This window comes from Sceloporus undulatus, chromosome 6, assembly GCF_019175285.1.
Source record: "Sceloporus undulatus isolate JIND9_A2432 ecotype Alabama chromosome 6, SceUnd_v1.1, whole genome shotgun sequence".
Lineage (NCBI taxonomy): Eukaryota > Metazoa > Chordata > Lepidosauria > Squamata > Phrynosomatidae > Sceloporus > Sceloporus undulatus.
Genome location: NC_056527.1, coordinates 78,480,209 through 78,498,008, shown reverse-complemented (window position 1 = coordinate 78,498,008; position 17,800 = coordinate 78,480,209). Strand labels below are relative to the sequence as shown.

Below are 17,800 nucleotides of genomic sequence, written 5' to 3'. Positions count from 1 at the left end.
TCTGTTGCTCCCTCACAACACTCTCTTCTCTATCCACTTTTGCTGTGTTCTGCATTTGGGATGTTGGAGGGTTTTTTTTATGTATATATATAACAGTCTCACATTGACACATACCTAATGGTTCAGGTCTGGTGATTGAATGAAACACAGCAACTATGGGGTGAAGCAGATAGGTAGCTTGGAGTGGCCACTCCAGCTGCGATTGGTCCCCAGTCATCCTGTGACTGTGGTGACCAGATGGCCCGCTTCCAAGCAGTCTGTTGATGAGGTCCCAAACAAACCACCAGTAAGGAGCAGTTTTTTGTTCCTCCTTTTGCCAGCAGCTTTGGGCCGTCTTAGGCAGCCTCAGAGCAGCTTCCAGCTGTGTTGGGGGCATGTGTTGTCTGCATGCTAAGCACCCAAAGCAGCTAGAAGCTGCTTCTTTTGGCCCATCTGTTTTGGGCCTATGTTGCATGATCACAGAAGGACTTACGTATGATCCTGGCTTGATCCTGGCTTGTAGCACATAGCAGGCAGTAGGATTATGTTGTTAGTAATCTAAAAAGCTTTTGTACACACTTCATTGGGTATTTCTACAAAGCTCTGTTTCAGTAACTTGCCATTTAAAGAGATTTCAAACTTCAAACTTAGTTTTGGGTTTCTTTATTCAGTACCATTATACTTTCCCTTTTCTGTTAGAGATTTGAGGCTGGTGATGTGTGGAAATACAAATATAAGGTTATTTTAGGAAAAGCTTTCCACTTGGTTGCTTCTATCACATTAATATTGCTTTCCCACTGATGACTTTCAGTCATACTACAGTCCCGCATAGACTACTGTCTGTGCAGACTGGACATTAATGGGGGCTTAAATATTTTTTGTTGTCCCCAGCTGAACAAATCCTGCATTACCTCCTGATCCAGATTTGAACCATGCACAGCTTCCAAAAGTTTTTTTTTTAAACTTTAAGGGAAAAGATTAGCTCCTGAGAAGGAAGTTTGAAGAAGACAACATGGAGATGAGATGAGACCATTCGAAGTAAGGGAGAAAGTGTACGAATATATGTTTCCTGGCATCAGTTACTTCCTGCTGTCCCCAAATCAAGATCTTTCTTCTGGTTCATTGCTTCTTCAGTGTCATTGGCAGTTGGTACATCCAAATTGGTCTTCTGGTTGCTGAATTCAGGATTTGAGACTTTCATTAAGGTCTGCTTTCATAGCATGACTATTCTCTAATTATGGGGCTTCCGCTGGTACCAGTTCTCTCTGATTCACCTCTTCTCTTTTTCTTCTTTATCAGCTTTCAGATTCACTTCAAAGAGAGCCACAAAATCCTATCACTTATGCTTAGAAAGCAACATGAACAATAGTCAGAAGTTGCTGTTCTTTCCAGGACTTAATGATATTCATGTGAATGCCTGTAAAAAAATTATTTGGAAGCTTGAACCACTCCAGAATATAGTATCCAAACTGTGAACCTGGAAACACTATAGTTAGTTTATTTGTGTGGCACAGTAAGATTTTCAGTAAGGTCTGCCCCATTTTCAGACACAGTTTTATTTGACCTATAATCAATAAGAACCACTTTCTCTTATGTGTATGTCCCTGTCAACTAAGACCTTCTTTGGATATTGATATCTCTGTGCCTTTTACTTTGGACATTAGGCAAGCAGCCACTGGTTGTAGGTTGAATGTGGAACTCCCTCCCTGGGATTGGGTTTGCCTTAAGTCACCTTTCCTAGCCTTCAGGCACCAACAAAGTCCTTCTTATTTGTTCAAGTTTTGATAGCTGGTATATTTTTACACTATTGCTTGGTTATTATACATTGTCTGTTATGTGCTTTCCCCTTCCTCTGACTGCTCATTGGGTTTTTTTAGTGCTGTTTAACTGCTGTTTTTAAGGCTGCCTTATATGAATTTTCTAAATGCTCAAAATGCTATGTTCTGTATAAGTGTAGGGTAGGTCTTCACACTTTTAAAAACAAAATAAACCTACAATACTGCACACTGATCTGAGTCTTGCACATTTTGTGGCATATAGTGTTTGGCGGCTTTTACAATTGAATGACTCCTTCATAAAATAATTTACCTGTAGCAATATTTATTGTTCTCTCTTTTGTCTACCTTCTAGTACTAACCTTTATTTTCTAATCTATCATGCTTCATCTTTATGGGATTGCAGACTTGAATTTAATTCATTTTTTTTGGGGGGGGGGGAAGTATACCATATTTGTGCTTTATAGCTGAAGCTTCAAATGTATTTCAACTTTGCAGTTTGCAAAATGGTTGGGAAACGATTCTCTCTGAAAAGATGGCACATAGTGGTTGCAACAAATCTGTGTCAATCGTCCAAACTTTGGCAAAATCAGCTTATGATAAACAGTGAAAGAAAACTAAAGTGAAGTGAAAACTTCAAAGTACGTAAAAACCACAAAACCCTCGAGGAACAGGATACTGGGTTACATGTGGTTTGTAGAAGCTTTTTGCATTGTTCAAGACAGGGTTCCTAATTGTGGGAACTTTGGCCTGTTACAGACAGGCCAAAATAAAGCTGCTTCGAGTCACTTTGGAGATATGGTATTTCAATGATACATGTGTCCTAAGAGTCCAAAAGCCACACCAAAGCTGCACTCCAGTCCTTAGAACTGGCGTATGGCTTTGGTGCGGCTTTTAGCCTCTTAGAATGCATGCATAATTGAAATACCATACCTCCAAAGTGACTCGAAGCAGCTTTATTTTGGCCTGTCTGTAACAGGCCTTTGTAAGCACACACTACTGAATATACATACAGAATCCTTTTGAAATCTAAACACATGAAGATTAATAATATGTTGAGTTGTACAGGGGCAGGCCCAAATACAGGGACACCCCGTCCCCATTTTATGATGACTTGCCTTTCTATTTCAGGGAAATACTTATATTGACTTCTTGTATTATAAACTAGTGACAGACATTGCCTAACTTGCTGCCCCCCTCTTGCTCAGAATAAATGCCTTATCTATTTTTGGAGTTATATTTTTGTCACAGATCTGTTTTGTGCCATTTGACAGTTCTGGCTGGACAGATGGTTTAAGCCATCCCACTTCAGTGCTGTATTTTGGTTGGTGGTACTGTAGTCTCCCTAACTGGTAAATGCACTCTCCTGGTGGAGACAATGTTTTCATTCCTTTGCATCTCTTCCAAGAGTCTGGCACGTGGCAGGCTCTGTGTCAGCCAAGGACACCTATCTTGTGTCTGCCTGGTAGCAGTGAAGGCACAGTTGTTCCTTTGGCAACTTCTTGTGTACATCAGCAGTATTACTAACCACTGGTTAGAAGTGGGTTATCATCTGATGGCAATATTACTGTATCTCTGAAAGCAGATTTATGATATTTCAATACTGACAAATACTGTGGTAATGTGCTTCTCAATTGGTAATATATTCTTGTTCAGTACTTGGCTGGTCCCTGCTGATGCATTCAGTCGGCTGCTCCTCTGGTAGAGCAACATCCTGTCCTTTTTCGTATGCATTGTACAACAGGGTCAGTTCGCCAGGCCTTTTCAGGACAGAAGCATCTGTCATCAGCTTTCTTTGCCTTTCCAGTGCTTGCTATTGGAACACTGTCTTAGTTCTCCTTTGTGGGGTGCTGGATGAGTTGGCACCATTTCCTATGAATGAGAACAGAACCTAGATGGAAGCTTTCACCCTATTGCCAGGGTAATACGACAAAAATGGATTGTAGAAAAGCAGGAAAAAGAAAAACCAACAAAAGTCTTTTGAATGCTCCTAAGACATTTAAATCAGATTTTATTATATTCCAAATTAATGATAGCAAAATAACTTGGTTTTAAGATGAAATCTGAATTTAATGCAGCCCTATTTCTTTCAGTATTTATCTTTTACAATTTGGTTCATAATCCTCCATCATTCACTAGGTAAGCAAGAACACCATTTTATTATTTTAGCAAATTATGAGTATGGAATAGAATCATAGAGTTGGAAGAGACTACAAGGGCCATCCAGTCCATCCCCCTGCCATGCAGGAAATCACAATCAAAGCATCTCTAACAGATGGCCATCTAGTCTCTGTTTAAAGACCTCCAAGGATGAAGACTCCACCACTCTCCAAGGAAGTGCATTCCACTGTCAAAAAGCTCTTACTGTCAGGAAGTTCCTCCTAAAGTTGAGGTGGAATCTCTTTTTCTGCAGCTTGCATCCATTGTTCCGGGTCCTGTTCTCTGGAGCAGCAGAAAACAAGCTTGCTCCCTCCTCAATATGACATCCATTCAAATATTTAAACAGGGCTGTCAAATCACCTCTTAATCTTCTTTTCTCCAGGTTAACATCCCCAGCTCCCTAAGTCGTTCCTCATAGGGCATGAGTTCCAGACCCCTCACCATTTTAGTCGCCCTCCTTTGGCGTTATTTGCATGTTGATGCAGAGCTAGGCAGAATTCCGTTCTTTTCATTTGACTCAAAGCTGCTGTAGTTGTGTGATCTGAGAAACTAGTGCAGTACTTCACAAAATCTTTAGAGAGAGATGACTGGAAGCTTCTAAAAGACTTCACATTGAGTTTGTTCTCTATATTATTTCATATTAAAGCACTGTAATTTTTAAAAGCCTTGGCTAGGAATTCTTTTTTCAAATATTCTTACAGTATGGCTGTGAGTATAGGGCATGTTAAGCCAGGGAACTGCAGATATCTTGGCTTATTGGCTATAAGCAGCATACACAAGCATGCCTTCAATTGCTCACATTTGCAGGAAGAGGAGCTACACAAATGTTTTCACCCCTATCCCCATGTGTCAGCACATCTGACACAACAGGAAGTGACATCATGGTACTTCTGGTACTTCTGGTGTACATGGTACATCATGGTACTTCTGGTGTCACTTATGATGTTTCAATTGATAAATTTGAGTGTATCATCCTAAAAATGGGCTTCTTCCCCCCTGCTTTCTTTCTTTTCACAACAAACCAAAAAAAAGACCATGGCTTCTTTGTGTGGTTTATTGGGAAAACTATTGAGCAACCTACACAAGCATACCACTTGTAACCAACAAGGTAGGATTGTGAGTTCTCAGGCTTATCATATCATATGTCCATGACTTGTGCAAATACGCAAGGGTTTGAAATTTTTGTTTTTAAAACTGATAGGGAGTTTTCTGAGTACTAAACATATTTAAAAGGTAGATTTGACTCTTAATTGCTCAGTAAGCTAGATATGACCTCATAGTAGATAAGGACATGAAATGTGAAATGATCCAAGATTGTGTGTGTTTATATATACTCAGAATCTGTTCTGGTCCACACATCATCCTATTCAAGTGGAGGAAGCCTTCCTTCCCTCACCTTCTCTCTCTTAGATCCAGGTTTTCAGCATTAGGGGGAAGGGATAGGAGAGACACAAGACTTGTTCACATAGCACAAATCCATTTGAGTGTCTAAGTGGGATTATAGTTAAATATACAGAGTGATTATTCAGTGGAGAAAACCAACAATCTCTCTATGTGTGTGAGTGTGTGTAAGTGAGAGAGAGAGAGAGGGTGAGAGAAGGATTATATTTTAGCATACATGAGATAGAGCTCCGGCAATGTTTTTCTTCTCCCAGATTTGTATGTTTTGAATCAGTTTAAAAAGAGGAACATGAACTGTTGGTAGAGGATATTCATTCCTTATGGTAATTTCATTATTTTTAGGTTGGATCAGAAAATTAATATCAAATACTTAACTGAAGGGCCAAGAAAGCTATTGTGTCTTCTTATAATAGAAAAAACAACAACACCTTGTTGACATATGTTGCTGAGTGAAACATTTAGATTCCTTCCTGTAATAAACTATGGTCCATTACAGATGGGCATAAAGTACGGACTCAGTCCATGCTAGGGTTAGAAAGGGGCATTCCTTCTGGACGCCCCTAACCCTAGTATGCACCGAGTCCATACAAAATGGTGGCGCCCGTTCCACATGGGGGCCGCCACCTTTACGTAGCGGACACACTGAGTCCGCACATTGCGCAGCACATATGACACCGTGGCGCATAGAGAAGTGCCATTTTGACGCTTCTTTTTAGCTGCACCGGGAAGCCTCGCGGTTTGGCCACTGGAGCTTCTCGGCACAGCTAATGATGGCGCAAGCAGAGTGCCGCTTTTCGGCGCTCTGTAACGCGCCCAAAATGTGAGAATGGTAGTGATAAAAATTCCAGGTAGTTTTGCTGAATTGTGTGCATACATGGCAAATAAAGTGACTACAGTATGAGAATCATGGTCTGTAATAAAGTCCAGGTGTATGCTGTGGTTTCCGCAAGAGCAACAGGAAGGGGAGAAGTATATAGCACTAGGTGCTGAATTTCAGATTTCATTCCCCCTCCAACCAGAAGTAATTCTAATCCTCTTGAATGTAACAATATGCTTTAAAGTGTATTTGGAAAGCTTGGTGAAATCTAAGCTGGATAGGCAGCTGAATAAAGATTTCTGACGGCTGGGCTTCATTTTCCAGGATAGTTCTTTTGCTCCTCATTTCTTCTTTTTCTTTTTTTAAAAATAGTTTTTATTAAAGTATAAATCTTATTCAAAACTTTTCTATTATGTCAAGGTACACACACACACACACACATCCTTTTTTAACAAAAGTTCTTGCCATATTTCATACCATGTTTTCATATACATTTTTAACATAAAAATTGAATAAATCTATAAAGACAGCGGTCTTCTGCTTATCATTTTGTATTAAATATTCTTTACAGCTATCTTGGCTGTACTTCTCTCTTGTAGGTCTATATTCTCCTTCTACCACCTTCATCTAAAAACATTTTAAACTCTTGTTGCTATTTATTCTCCATTCTGTACTTTTCCCCCTTTTATTTCTCTTCGCTTTCTTTATGCCGCTGCTTCTGCTTATTTATATACCTATATTGTTTTCTGTTCTCTAAGATCTCTCTCGTTGTTGTTTTTCTTGTTGCTCCTCTAAATATATAGTTAATCTGTCCATTTCCATTATGTCCAGTGTTCTTAATAACCAATCATCCACAATTTGTATCTCAGGATTTTCCCATTGTTTTGCAAACACCATTCTTTCTATGGTTACCATATACTGTACAAAATTATCTTTATATGATTTCTAGTTGTTTTTTCTTCAATTATGTTTAATAAAAATAATTCTGGTTCAAACTTTAAATCCAGTTTAAACATCTCTTGAATTGTTTTATGTATGTCTTTCCAATATTTCTTTGTTTTTCGTCGTGCCCACCATATAGGATAGAAAGAACCACCTTTCCAACATTTATCTTCTCCATTTTTGTGTATTTTAGCTAATTTTGATGGTGTTTTGTGCCATCTATACAGCATTTTGTAAAAAAAAAATCTTTTATGTCCATACAGGTTGTAAAATTCAAGACTCTGTCCCATGCTTTTTCTAATTTTTCCAACTGTACGTATCTTCTTTAATCCAAACCTTCAATATATTTTTTTGATCTCTTTGCTAAAATAGATGCAAAAAACCTAATAGTCTGCATTGAGGGGTGAAATGGTCTATAATTTTAGAATTGGGTCAACTCTTTGTCTTTTTTTGGAATCAATACTATATTTGATTTTTACCCGTGTCCAGAATTCTTTCTTGTCTAATTTCATTTAACATTTTTTGCACTGGGTCAATCAGATCTTCCTCAAATGTTTTTGAATACAATGCTGTATAGCCATCAGGGCCTGTGTGGGGCTTCATTTTCCAGGATAGTTTTTTGCTCCTCATTTTTTATAACTAGCAAACCCAGAATATATTAAATTCCCCTGTTTGCATAATTCTTCATATGTGACAAAATCCATCTTTTCCTTGGAACAGAATTTTAATTGCTGGGCACAGACTATTAACAATGAAACCCTATGCATAGAAGTAAGTCTCTAAATACCCTAAAGGCACCAGATCCCATCTAATCTTGGAGTTAAGCAGGGTCAACTCTGGTTAGTACTTGGATGGGAGCTTGACAACAAATAACAGGTGCTGTAGACCATATTTCAGAGGAAGGAACTGGCAAAACCACCTCTGAGTATTCTTTGCCTAAGAAAACCTTAAGAAATTTACGAGGTTGCCATAAGACATTGGGTGACCTGAAAGAACATAGATGCATAGAAGTCCATTCTACTATGTTTAATAGGGCTTAATTTTTAGTTTTTGGTGTTTTAGGATTGCAGCTCAAGCCTTTAATTAGCAAGGAATGCATAGAGCCTGACTATAGTCTTGAGAGAGTTTAATAAGCCCCATTAAACTTTGCGGTGGTTGGGAACCAGACACACAAGGGATGTAAAACAGCTCTATCCAGTAACATTAATTGCACCGGCTAGTTACAAAGGCAAGGATACATTATGTTGCATAGTTTTTCTATAAAGCACAGGTGCTCTAGTTTCATATGTTGTTGTTTTTTTACTAGAATTCCCATGGCCTATCAATATGTTACAGGTTTGGAAAGCAAGTGTGCATACTTAGGAATAGCTTTAAAATGTCTGTGAGCAGACATCTTTTCTAAATAACATATACAGGTGCCTTGCTGGATTAGTGCCTGATCTGCTTGATATAGTATTGCTGAAAAGCAATTCAGTAACCAACAAGCAAAAGGACTGTGGTCTATTTTTTGCCAGTCTTTTCTACCCAAAACATAGTATTCCTGTATAAATTCAATGTTTCAAGGACAGGGACAAATTACATCCTACTTTTAATCTAACTCAGGTAGTCTGGTCTATATTTATTATTGTGGGTGTTGTACATCATTCCTAAATCCCAGTAGTTAATTTAAAGCTAATTCATAGTTCTACAGTATTTTTATCCCCCCTTTTTTTCCTTTCTCATTGCAGGAGATATCACCTCAGCTGTAGCACTACTGAAACAAAATATGGAATGGATTTCACTTGTGACCGAATCCAGCCAAACAAACAGTATTGACATTAGCTTGAAAATCACCAGTTAGCAGTTTCTTCACGCTGCAACACTGCACAGCACTTTCCAGAGAGAACTCATTGTCTGCTTTACAAATCTCTCTTCGTGACCTCAGTTTTGTCTAATTATACACTTACAAAGGAGAAACATCTACAAGAGAACCCAGGAAAATGGCGTTGGATGAATATCTGTGGATGGTCATTGTTGGTTTTATTATTGCTTTTATCTTAGCATTCTCAGTTGGGGCAAATGATGTTGCCAATTCTTTTGGTACGGCTGTGGGTTCTGGTGTGGTGACTCTGCGCCAGGCCTGTATTCTCGCTTCAATATTTGAAACTACTGGTTCAGTGCTGCTAGGAGCAAAAGTAGGCGAAACTATTCGTAAAGGTATAATAGATGTGAACCTGTACAACTCCACTGTGGATCTACTGATGGCAGGAGAAGTCAGTGCAATGGTTGGTAAGTAACTTTGTTTTTAAATTCATTTGATTTCTTGTCCTTGTCTTTTCAAATATTTACATGATTTTCCCATCCTCTCATTCACATTTCCTAATGAAGAACCAAGTAATGGAACAACCTCTGTCAGACATTCATATTCCTGTATGTGCACATTTGCTGTTTCAGACTGCTAGTGTGGAGTATGTGTGAACCCTAATTTTAAGAGTTGAATAGTGTTAAAATATTGAGAGTAGGCCCTACGCTCAAGTTCCCTCACCCTGTCCTTATCTACATTTACTCCCCTTTATATTGGCATTAATTCAAGTTGAATAAAGCAGGTTCCTCATGATCAGAATTGAAATTGGGGTTTAAAACTACTAATCATTTAACTACAATTAAAAGCAGTGTTGCTATAATGTTTAACAAAGGGTAAAAATTTGGTGTTGGAAATGTCAACTCCATTGCCTCTTCCTAGGTCTAAACTTGGGTTAAAATTTGGGGGATGTTTACATTTTCACTGGGTATTTATTTATTTATTTATTTATTTTCCCACTTTTCTCTCATAGGGGACCTAAAGCAGCTTACACTGTATGTTAAAATAACTAAACACTGTAATGCAGAAGTCCAGGAGTGTGCCCAAGCTACAAACCTGAGATTCGAAAGGCAGTGTAAACCCATCTAGAACAGGCTGATTCACTCTTCTCTGATTGTCTTTCAACAGACCTGCAGCACCTCTGGATAAAGTTTCGCATTTGGAGTTAGATGAAAGGGAGACATAGAGTTGGATATCATCAGCATACTGGTGACACCAAATTTCAGATCTCCAGACAATCTCACCAGCAATTCCATTTAGATTTAAACACCATGGGGGCAGAACTGACCCCTGGGGGTCACCTCAGACCAACGGCCAGGATGATGATGAGGAATTCTCCAGCACCACCTTTAGAGTGTACCCTTCCATGAAGGACTGAAGCCATTGTAAAACAGTGCCTCCAAGTGTCATTCCAGAATGGCAGCCCAGAGGCTACTATGGCCAATGACTTTGAAAGCCACTGAGATGTTTAGTATGTCCAACAAGTACGCACCCCACCTGTCCAGTTTCCACTGTAGGTCATCCAACAAGGTGACCAAAACCATCTCTGCCCATAACCAGGCCTGAAGCCAGATTGAAATGGATCTATATAAGAAACCCCTGTAATAGGGAGGTTACAGCATGCTCCAGGACCTTGCCCAAAAATGGAATATTGATGACTGGTTGGTAATTGTCTAGTACAGTGGGGTTCAGAAAGGTCCCCCCTCCCAAGTAATTGCCTCTTTACAACCCCTTTAAGGCAGGATGTAACCTGCCTTGCTGCAGTGAAGTATTCACTGCTTCCCTTACCCGCTTAACCAGTATTCCTCTGGCTGCTTTAATGAGCAAGGAAGGGCAAGGATCCAACATAGTTTGACTCTCACCTCTCCAAGTATCCTGTCCTCAGCCTCAAGCAGCACAAATTGAAAAGTACCAAATAGCACAGGATAAGCCAGTGCTAAGACCAAATCCAGGTTAGACAGGATCCAAGCAATTATATCTGCAAACTGTCTTGCAAATTCCTCACAGTGGTTTGTTGAGTGGTTTGAATTTTGTTCTTGTGGGGCAGAGCACTGAAGGCCCCTAATCACTTAAGATAGCTCTGCTGGATGACTCTGTCTAGACACAGATGCTGGCGGAGAAATACAGTTTCTTAGTGGCCACTATTATAGGCTGTAGTCCTTGTTTGGGCTGTAGTCCATGTTTAGTTGGATCTGCTCTGAGTTTTCCACACTCGAGTCTCATTTTATTACTGCCAGATCCCTAGTAAACCCAAGGGGCTTGCTTCAGTCCAGTCTGTGGGTGGAGATGCTTAGGAGCAATCTTGTCCACTGCCCTGGTCATTTCCCCATTCCAGTGATCAGCTAGAGGTTTGACAAGATCATCTGCCAACAGGAAACCCGTCAAGAGCCATCAGGAATTCACCCACAACTTTCTTACTTAGCTCCCTTCCCCTGCAGAGGCTCTGCGTACCTGTGAGTCTAAACATTACCAGGTAATGGTCTTTCCATGACAACAGAACTGCAGAACATGCCTCCACATCTAGATCAGTATCATCCCACCCAGCACAGAAAACTTGAGTCCTGAGTATGCCTTGCAACATAGATGGCACCAAATACAACTTTGGACAGACCGTTGCCATCATGGAGGAAATGAAGGCCTAAGCCGATCCTGTCAGAATGATCTTAGCATGAATATTGAAGTAGCTGAGCACAATAAGTTGGAAGGACTGCAACACTACTGATCACACCAACTCTGTTAGCTAAGAAAGGGAGCAGCAGGTGGGCAATATAACTGTTCTGTCCCAGACATCCACCTTCAAATAAACATGCTCAGATCCAGTAGACTGTGGAACAGTACACCTGATTGAGGGAGAGTGAATCCCAATCAACCGCTGCAAGTCAACTTCCCTGCCCCCAGTCCTCACCTGCTGCTGTACCAGGAACCCAGGCAGACAGAGCTGAGAGAGATTAATTCCCAACCCCCAGCTTCATTAAACCAGGCCTCTGTAATGCAGACCAGGTTGCTATGTTCATCCAGGATCAGATCCTGGATCAGAGTTGTTTTTCCATTTACCAATCTGGGATTGAACAGAAGCATTTTCAGATTGCAGGGGCTGTTGTCAAGGTGATCCAGACTATTTGATTTGGGGGACAGTTTGAGGACAACCAGCATCTATGGCTCTCCCCTCTCTCATGGTAATATAACTCTTCCCCTTTCCACATCTTTCTTTACCCATTATTGGACCTAAGGTTACTCCTTAGCTTGCTTACCTTCTGTGAGAGATTGTATCTGTCGGCAGGCTAAGTTATCAAAAGACCAAAGGTAATAAATATAACAAAGAGCTTCCCAAAAAGGGAGACTGGACCTCAATTTAGCACCAAAGCAGCTCCCGCAAAGGGGCAAGCCCCTTTAATGTTGCCTGGGGTAGCAAGTCCCTTGCCTGTATCAGTTTAGAAGGAGGAGAGAGGTGACTAGCAGTTTGGCAGCATCTGGCTCAATAACTGAGGGGGCCCAGTCCTGGATTCAGTAGGTGTAGCAAACAGCTGTCTACCAGGGAGACAGACAGCAAGAGGCAGGAAGAACATGCAATAGCAGTGAATGCAGCAGGGCTTCTGTCTTCTCTCTAGATGGTGTACTTTCTTCTCCCCTAGTGTTTTGTCTTATTAAGACCTCTGACATTTTACTACTGTGTCGTAATGGATCATGGATCAGATTTGGCATTGCAACCTTCTCCTTCTGAACTGTGGGTGAAGCTTCATCATCTCCAACAAGGCAGACAGAAAAGGAGAGACTGACCTGCAGCCTTGAAAGGTGTTCCTTAGGTCCATGGCTCAGTCCATTCTTCTCCTTCCCTGCCCTCTGCCTGTGGGAACAGCAGGGAAGCAGTGATGCTGGTTATGCTGTCAGCTGGCTACTGTAATTTTGCAGGTTTTTAAAAGGGAGATATTAATAGACTGGAGTGTGGTAGAGTTTCCTTTTTTGGAGGTTTTAAACAAGCTGGATGCCCATCTGTCAGGAGTGTTTTGATTGTCTTCCTGCATGGCAGGGGGTTGGAATGGATGGCCCTCATGGTCTGTTCCACCTCTATGATTCTGATCTAGATTAGCATGCCAATTTGTAGAACTGTAACAAATATGAAAAAAATAATAAAATAAAACGCCTTTTAAAACTTAAAAGATAAACAGTCACATTATAAAAGTAAGGTGTAACAAACACTCTTCAGTAATTTCCTCCCATTTTGCTCTTAAAACCCAAATGGAACAATTATTTAGTAATATTTAAAACAAAACAAAAAAAGTTAAAAGGAGATGAATCTTCATAGTTTGTAATTTCACTATGCTAGAGTTTTAAAGACGCATGATATGCCAGTACCATTCATGGAGGGAAATGAATGAAGAATATATGGAGATGAGTAGGACACTGCTCAGGCATAATGTTTTCTAGAGTTTAATTTTCTAAAGTTTAATTCCTTCCCCAGCAATAAACACAAAGCTGTGTCTGTTCCGAAAAACAGATGACTCGGTCGTAAAATTCAAAAACAGCCATGTTAGTCTGGAATATTAGTACGCAAAGGAGTTTTGCAAGGTGCTACTGGTTGGATTTTTTAAAAAGCTTTTTTGGATCCTTGTTAGTTTACTTATGTTTCCAGCTTCATAGTTTCTGGCTATAGTCAGAAATTGAAGTGTGACATGCTTATTCACTAATTAAGCACAGACAACAAAATGTCCTGCTCCAGGGATCTCTTCTTTTTCTCTGCACTCAAGAGACCAGAAGCCTGATTCATTAGCTATATACAGTAGGCTCACTGTCCCTTTTCTCTGCATATCATTGCCCCAGGAGCCTTTGTGGGTTGGGAATCAGTACAGAAATACATAAAGTAAAATAAATATGTGGTCTGTTCAGCCAAGAACTCTCTTATTAATCATACTGTTTCCATCTGATCTAGGAAATCATAGTTACCATGCTGTGAAGCTGGTTTAATAGTCTAGTTTGTTCTGAAGCTGGTAACCATAGTATCCTGATTCAGACAGATCAGGAAATAATGATTAATTAACTGGTTTAATTGCCAATTGTATTAAGGAGCAGTGAAGGGTCTACATGCGTGAGGAAAAACCTCATGCAGATCTCCCATGTGTTCTGGAAGAGAAAAGCAGCATTGACCCTCATGTCAAGCAGCAGGTGACCCTCATCTCAATGTCTGATTATTGGAATATTTAGTCATCCTTCTTCCTCTTGCCAATTACATGCTGCACATGGTTGGCACTTTCTGTCCCTGGAAATTTTAAGAGGAACTCTGGGTTGTAGTTGGCACATTTTCTCTTTTTCTCTCTGTGTGTCTATCTCTCAAATTGTAAGCTCAATTTCCTTTACCAGGTCTCCCTCTTTTAGAGAAGGGCTGTACAGATAGCTCACTACAAACAGTATTTTTTGCCTTTTTAACACTGCTTCTGATTGAAGCCACTGAATCTCACAAAGTTAAGAACACTCTAAACAGGCACAGGGAAACAAGACTGCATGGACTTTTTCCAGCATTATGTATAATTTAGTCTTATTTTTTTTGGTTTGGTAAGGCCTAACTCCTTTGGCTCTCTTGGCCCAAGTAAAGTATTTGATCTTTCACCCTAAGATTGGGTTTGGGGGGAGAACCTCACACTATTTGAACCCCTCACTCTTTCTGTCCCTATAATTTTCACTTCTACCCAAATTATTGGTATGATAGAATCAAATTGATTGTATAAGGATATTTCTTCTGCTTCCCTGGATCATCCTCAGGAGTAAGCAGTAGGTAAATTGATATGTTTTAAGCAGATCTCTGAGTGATTTGCAGGAGAACAGGAAGAATTTCTGACACATTATGGTTTACAATAGCAACTTCCTCTTAAGTTGCTGAAATCAAGGTTATATAGGAGATGTCAAGAGTGGTTTTGTGTGAATAAGGATTTGAGCGTAAACTCCATACTCTATTATTATACTGAAACTAAATTCCTAGACTAAACATGTGTTCAGAGACCTCAACAAAGCTGAGAAATGTTCTTGTTCAGTTCTACATCTGCCTTCCTGAGTAACTCTTTTGCGCCTGGCTACAGTTGGCGGTTTGAAAGACAAGTACATTGCATACCTAGATTACAGAGCAGAACTAGTAGAAGCAATATCTGGAGTCATGTTCTGCGTCTCTCACATCTTGGTGTGGGTGATGATTTAACCTGGTGGTATAGGATCACTTTTCCTATTGTTAATTCTCAGTGTAATTAGGACCATAACCATGGAAGCATCTGTGCATCTAGTTTCCTCAGTGCTGTTCCAGCTACCTTCCCTGAGTAATTTTATTTTCCATTTTTTATTTAGCACATGACGGTGCTCCTGGACCAATTTCACCTGCTCCTAATAGAAATGAATTAAATAAAATAAACTATAGAACAGTGGTGGAGAACCTTTTAGAGACCGAGTGCCCAAACTGCAACCCAAACCCCACTTATTTATTGCAAAGTGCCACGTCCCTCTGGATTTCTAATGACAAACTCTAGTGAAGTCTGTGTTGGGACGATGGTGCATGTGCCCACAGAGAGGGCTCTGAGTGCCACCTCTGGCACGCGTGCCATAGGTTCGCCATCACTGCTATAGAATTTCAACCCATGGTTGTGTTTCTTGGAACGTCCAGATCTGGTACTCTGGTTTGCCCATCCCCAGACAAGCCAGAGGATTGGGACAACAAACTGTGGATCCCCCCCTTCCCTATTCTAGGTGAAAGACAGGGCAGAGTGCCAGATTCTGATTTCACAATACACAAACCATAGATGGAAAGTTCATGGTTTGTTTAGTTGCTTCTATTTACAGTGGGCACAACTGAACAGCATATATTAGCATTATTCCTTACTAGCAAGAGAAACAGGTGATGTTAATTTTCCTTTGTAAGAATAAGATGTAGATTGTCAGATAGTCCTAACAATACTCCAAATTCATTTAAGAATTTCAACCACCCAAATGATCTTTTAACACAGTACATCTTTGTATTCTGTAGGCCAATTCCTCTTGAACACCTGAGGGTTGCATAGTTAGCTCATTATAACCTTAAAATAAATTGTCAGAGGTTATAAATGACACAGCTGCTGATCTTGGGGGGGACAGCTCTTAAGTGGGAGAGGGCAGCAGATCTGGTAGGTTTGGGGGAATTAGTTCTTAAGGAATCTTGTTAGGAAAAAAATTGTTTTACTTGTTGCCTTCCCAAAGGACTTGTATATGGCTCTAATGGCTCTCTCTAAAGAGGAATAGGCTTTCTACTCTGGCTGTTACATTTGACCATGACTTTACTGCTTTTACAGTAATAAATCCCTGTTCAGTCTCAGCTTGCTATGTACAAATAGCTTACACAGTGCCATCAAGAGTGGAACACACTCCCTCGGAGTGTGACGGAGTCTCCTTTTTTGGAGGTTTTTAAACAGAGACTGGATGCCCATCTGTCAGGAGTGCTTTGCTGTGTGGTGTTCCTGCATTGCAGGAGATGGGACTGGATGGCCCTTGAGGTCTCTTCCAACTCTATGATTCTGTGATAATGAATTTGGCAAGCTTCTGTGGGAACTTCCTATGGATTCCTAAGAATTAGACACTTTCCTGATTGATGATGGCATCCTGTGTATGTCATCATTGACATTCTTTGCCTAACCCATTAAAACACGAGGGACCCATCAAGCCAAATTCAGCTCTCAGTCCATATATTTCAGTTCACCTAATGCTTGACAGTCTTCTTGTTTTTATCGTCCAAGGCGTATAGTAAAAAGAAAAAAGAGGTTTGCCTAGGGAGAATGTACTAAGACTGTTTATATCTTTCTTAATGCTTTTTCCAAAGCTCTTAGTAGTACTTTTGGTACATGTGTGTCTGTTGGGTTATATCATATATTATATATTATAAAAAATATAATAACATGGGTAGCTCAATATGGACCATTGTTCTTTTGTTTAAAGGGCATGATACCTGTACTGACAATGTCAGTTAAAAAAAGCAAACCTTTCATGCATTTCAGGATACATTCACTTACTTTTAATGGAAGTAGACTGGTGAACCTTTCCATTATAACACAGACAGAAAACCTGTGTTCCACTTGATGTCGGGACACTCCAGCTTCTATCAAGTTCATTCAACACAGCCACTTATGACAGGCGTTATAGTCACAGGTTTTCCATCCCTCTACTGTGGGTTTTGTGTGTTATTTTATGTTTAAAGAGTGTTTGTATTGGATACCTTGAAAGAGAAAATGTGGAAAAATCAAAACTTTTATCTACATTTATAAGTTGTATTCATTCATACAATATTAATTATTATTGGTTTCTTTCCCATTGAATGATATTTTGATCTCAAAAGAAAAATTATTTTAAAGAGTTTGAATTGAATCAGTAGTGAACAGATATTTTGTGTTAGTAAATTAGCTTTATTCCACTTTAATATTACTTGGATATGCATTACACTGGATAGAGGTGGATTCAGGCAAAAACATTATTGCAGTCTACACAGTCTAAATCTCCTAGACTACACTTTGCAAGACAAAGTGAACAAAAACAATGTAGAACAAAGCTGGTACTTGTGCTCTGTAATTCCTTGCAGAAATGTTCTGTGGCTGCCCATGAACAAAAGGACAATGAACAGCATACTATGAGTTGGGAACTATGTGCTTTCATCAAGAATGTTGACATACTGAAATAATGTTCAACCATTATTTTTGATGCTATGTTTTTGTCCTTTCTTTTAGGATCTGCTGTTTGGCAGCTGATAGCATCTTTCTTGAAACTCCCAATATCTGGAACACACTGCATTGTTGGTGCTACCATTGGATTCTCGTTAGTTGCAATTGGTACAAAAGGAGTCCAGTGGATGGAACTTGTCAAGATTGGTAATTGACATTTCCTAGTTGT

The 17,800-nt window shown here is 39.8% G+C and overlaps 1 protein-coding gene across 7 annotated transcripts in view; it reads left to right on the top strand.

The window, feature by feature from the left end:
* The window catches only part of SLC20A2 (solute carrier family 20 member 2), an 83,965-nt gene that overhangs the window by 42,526 nt on the left and 23,639 nt on the right, over window positions 1-17,800 (top strand). For all 7 annotated transcript variants that reach the window (XM_042473517.1, XM_042473516.1, XM_042473518.1 and 4 more), the window contains exons 2-3: window positions 8,802-9,342; window positions 17,638-17,778. In XM_042473517.1, coding sequence (XP_042329451.1) covers window positions 9,054-9,342; window positions 17,638-17,778 — 430 coding nt within the window. In that variant the 5' untranslated portion in view covers window positions 8,802-9,053. The remainder of the gene's footprint in view (window positions 1-8,801; window positions 9,343-17,637; window positions 17,779-17,800) is intronic.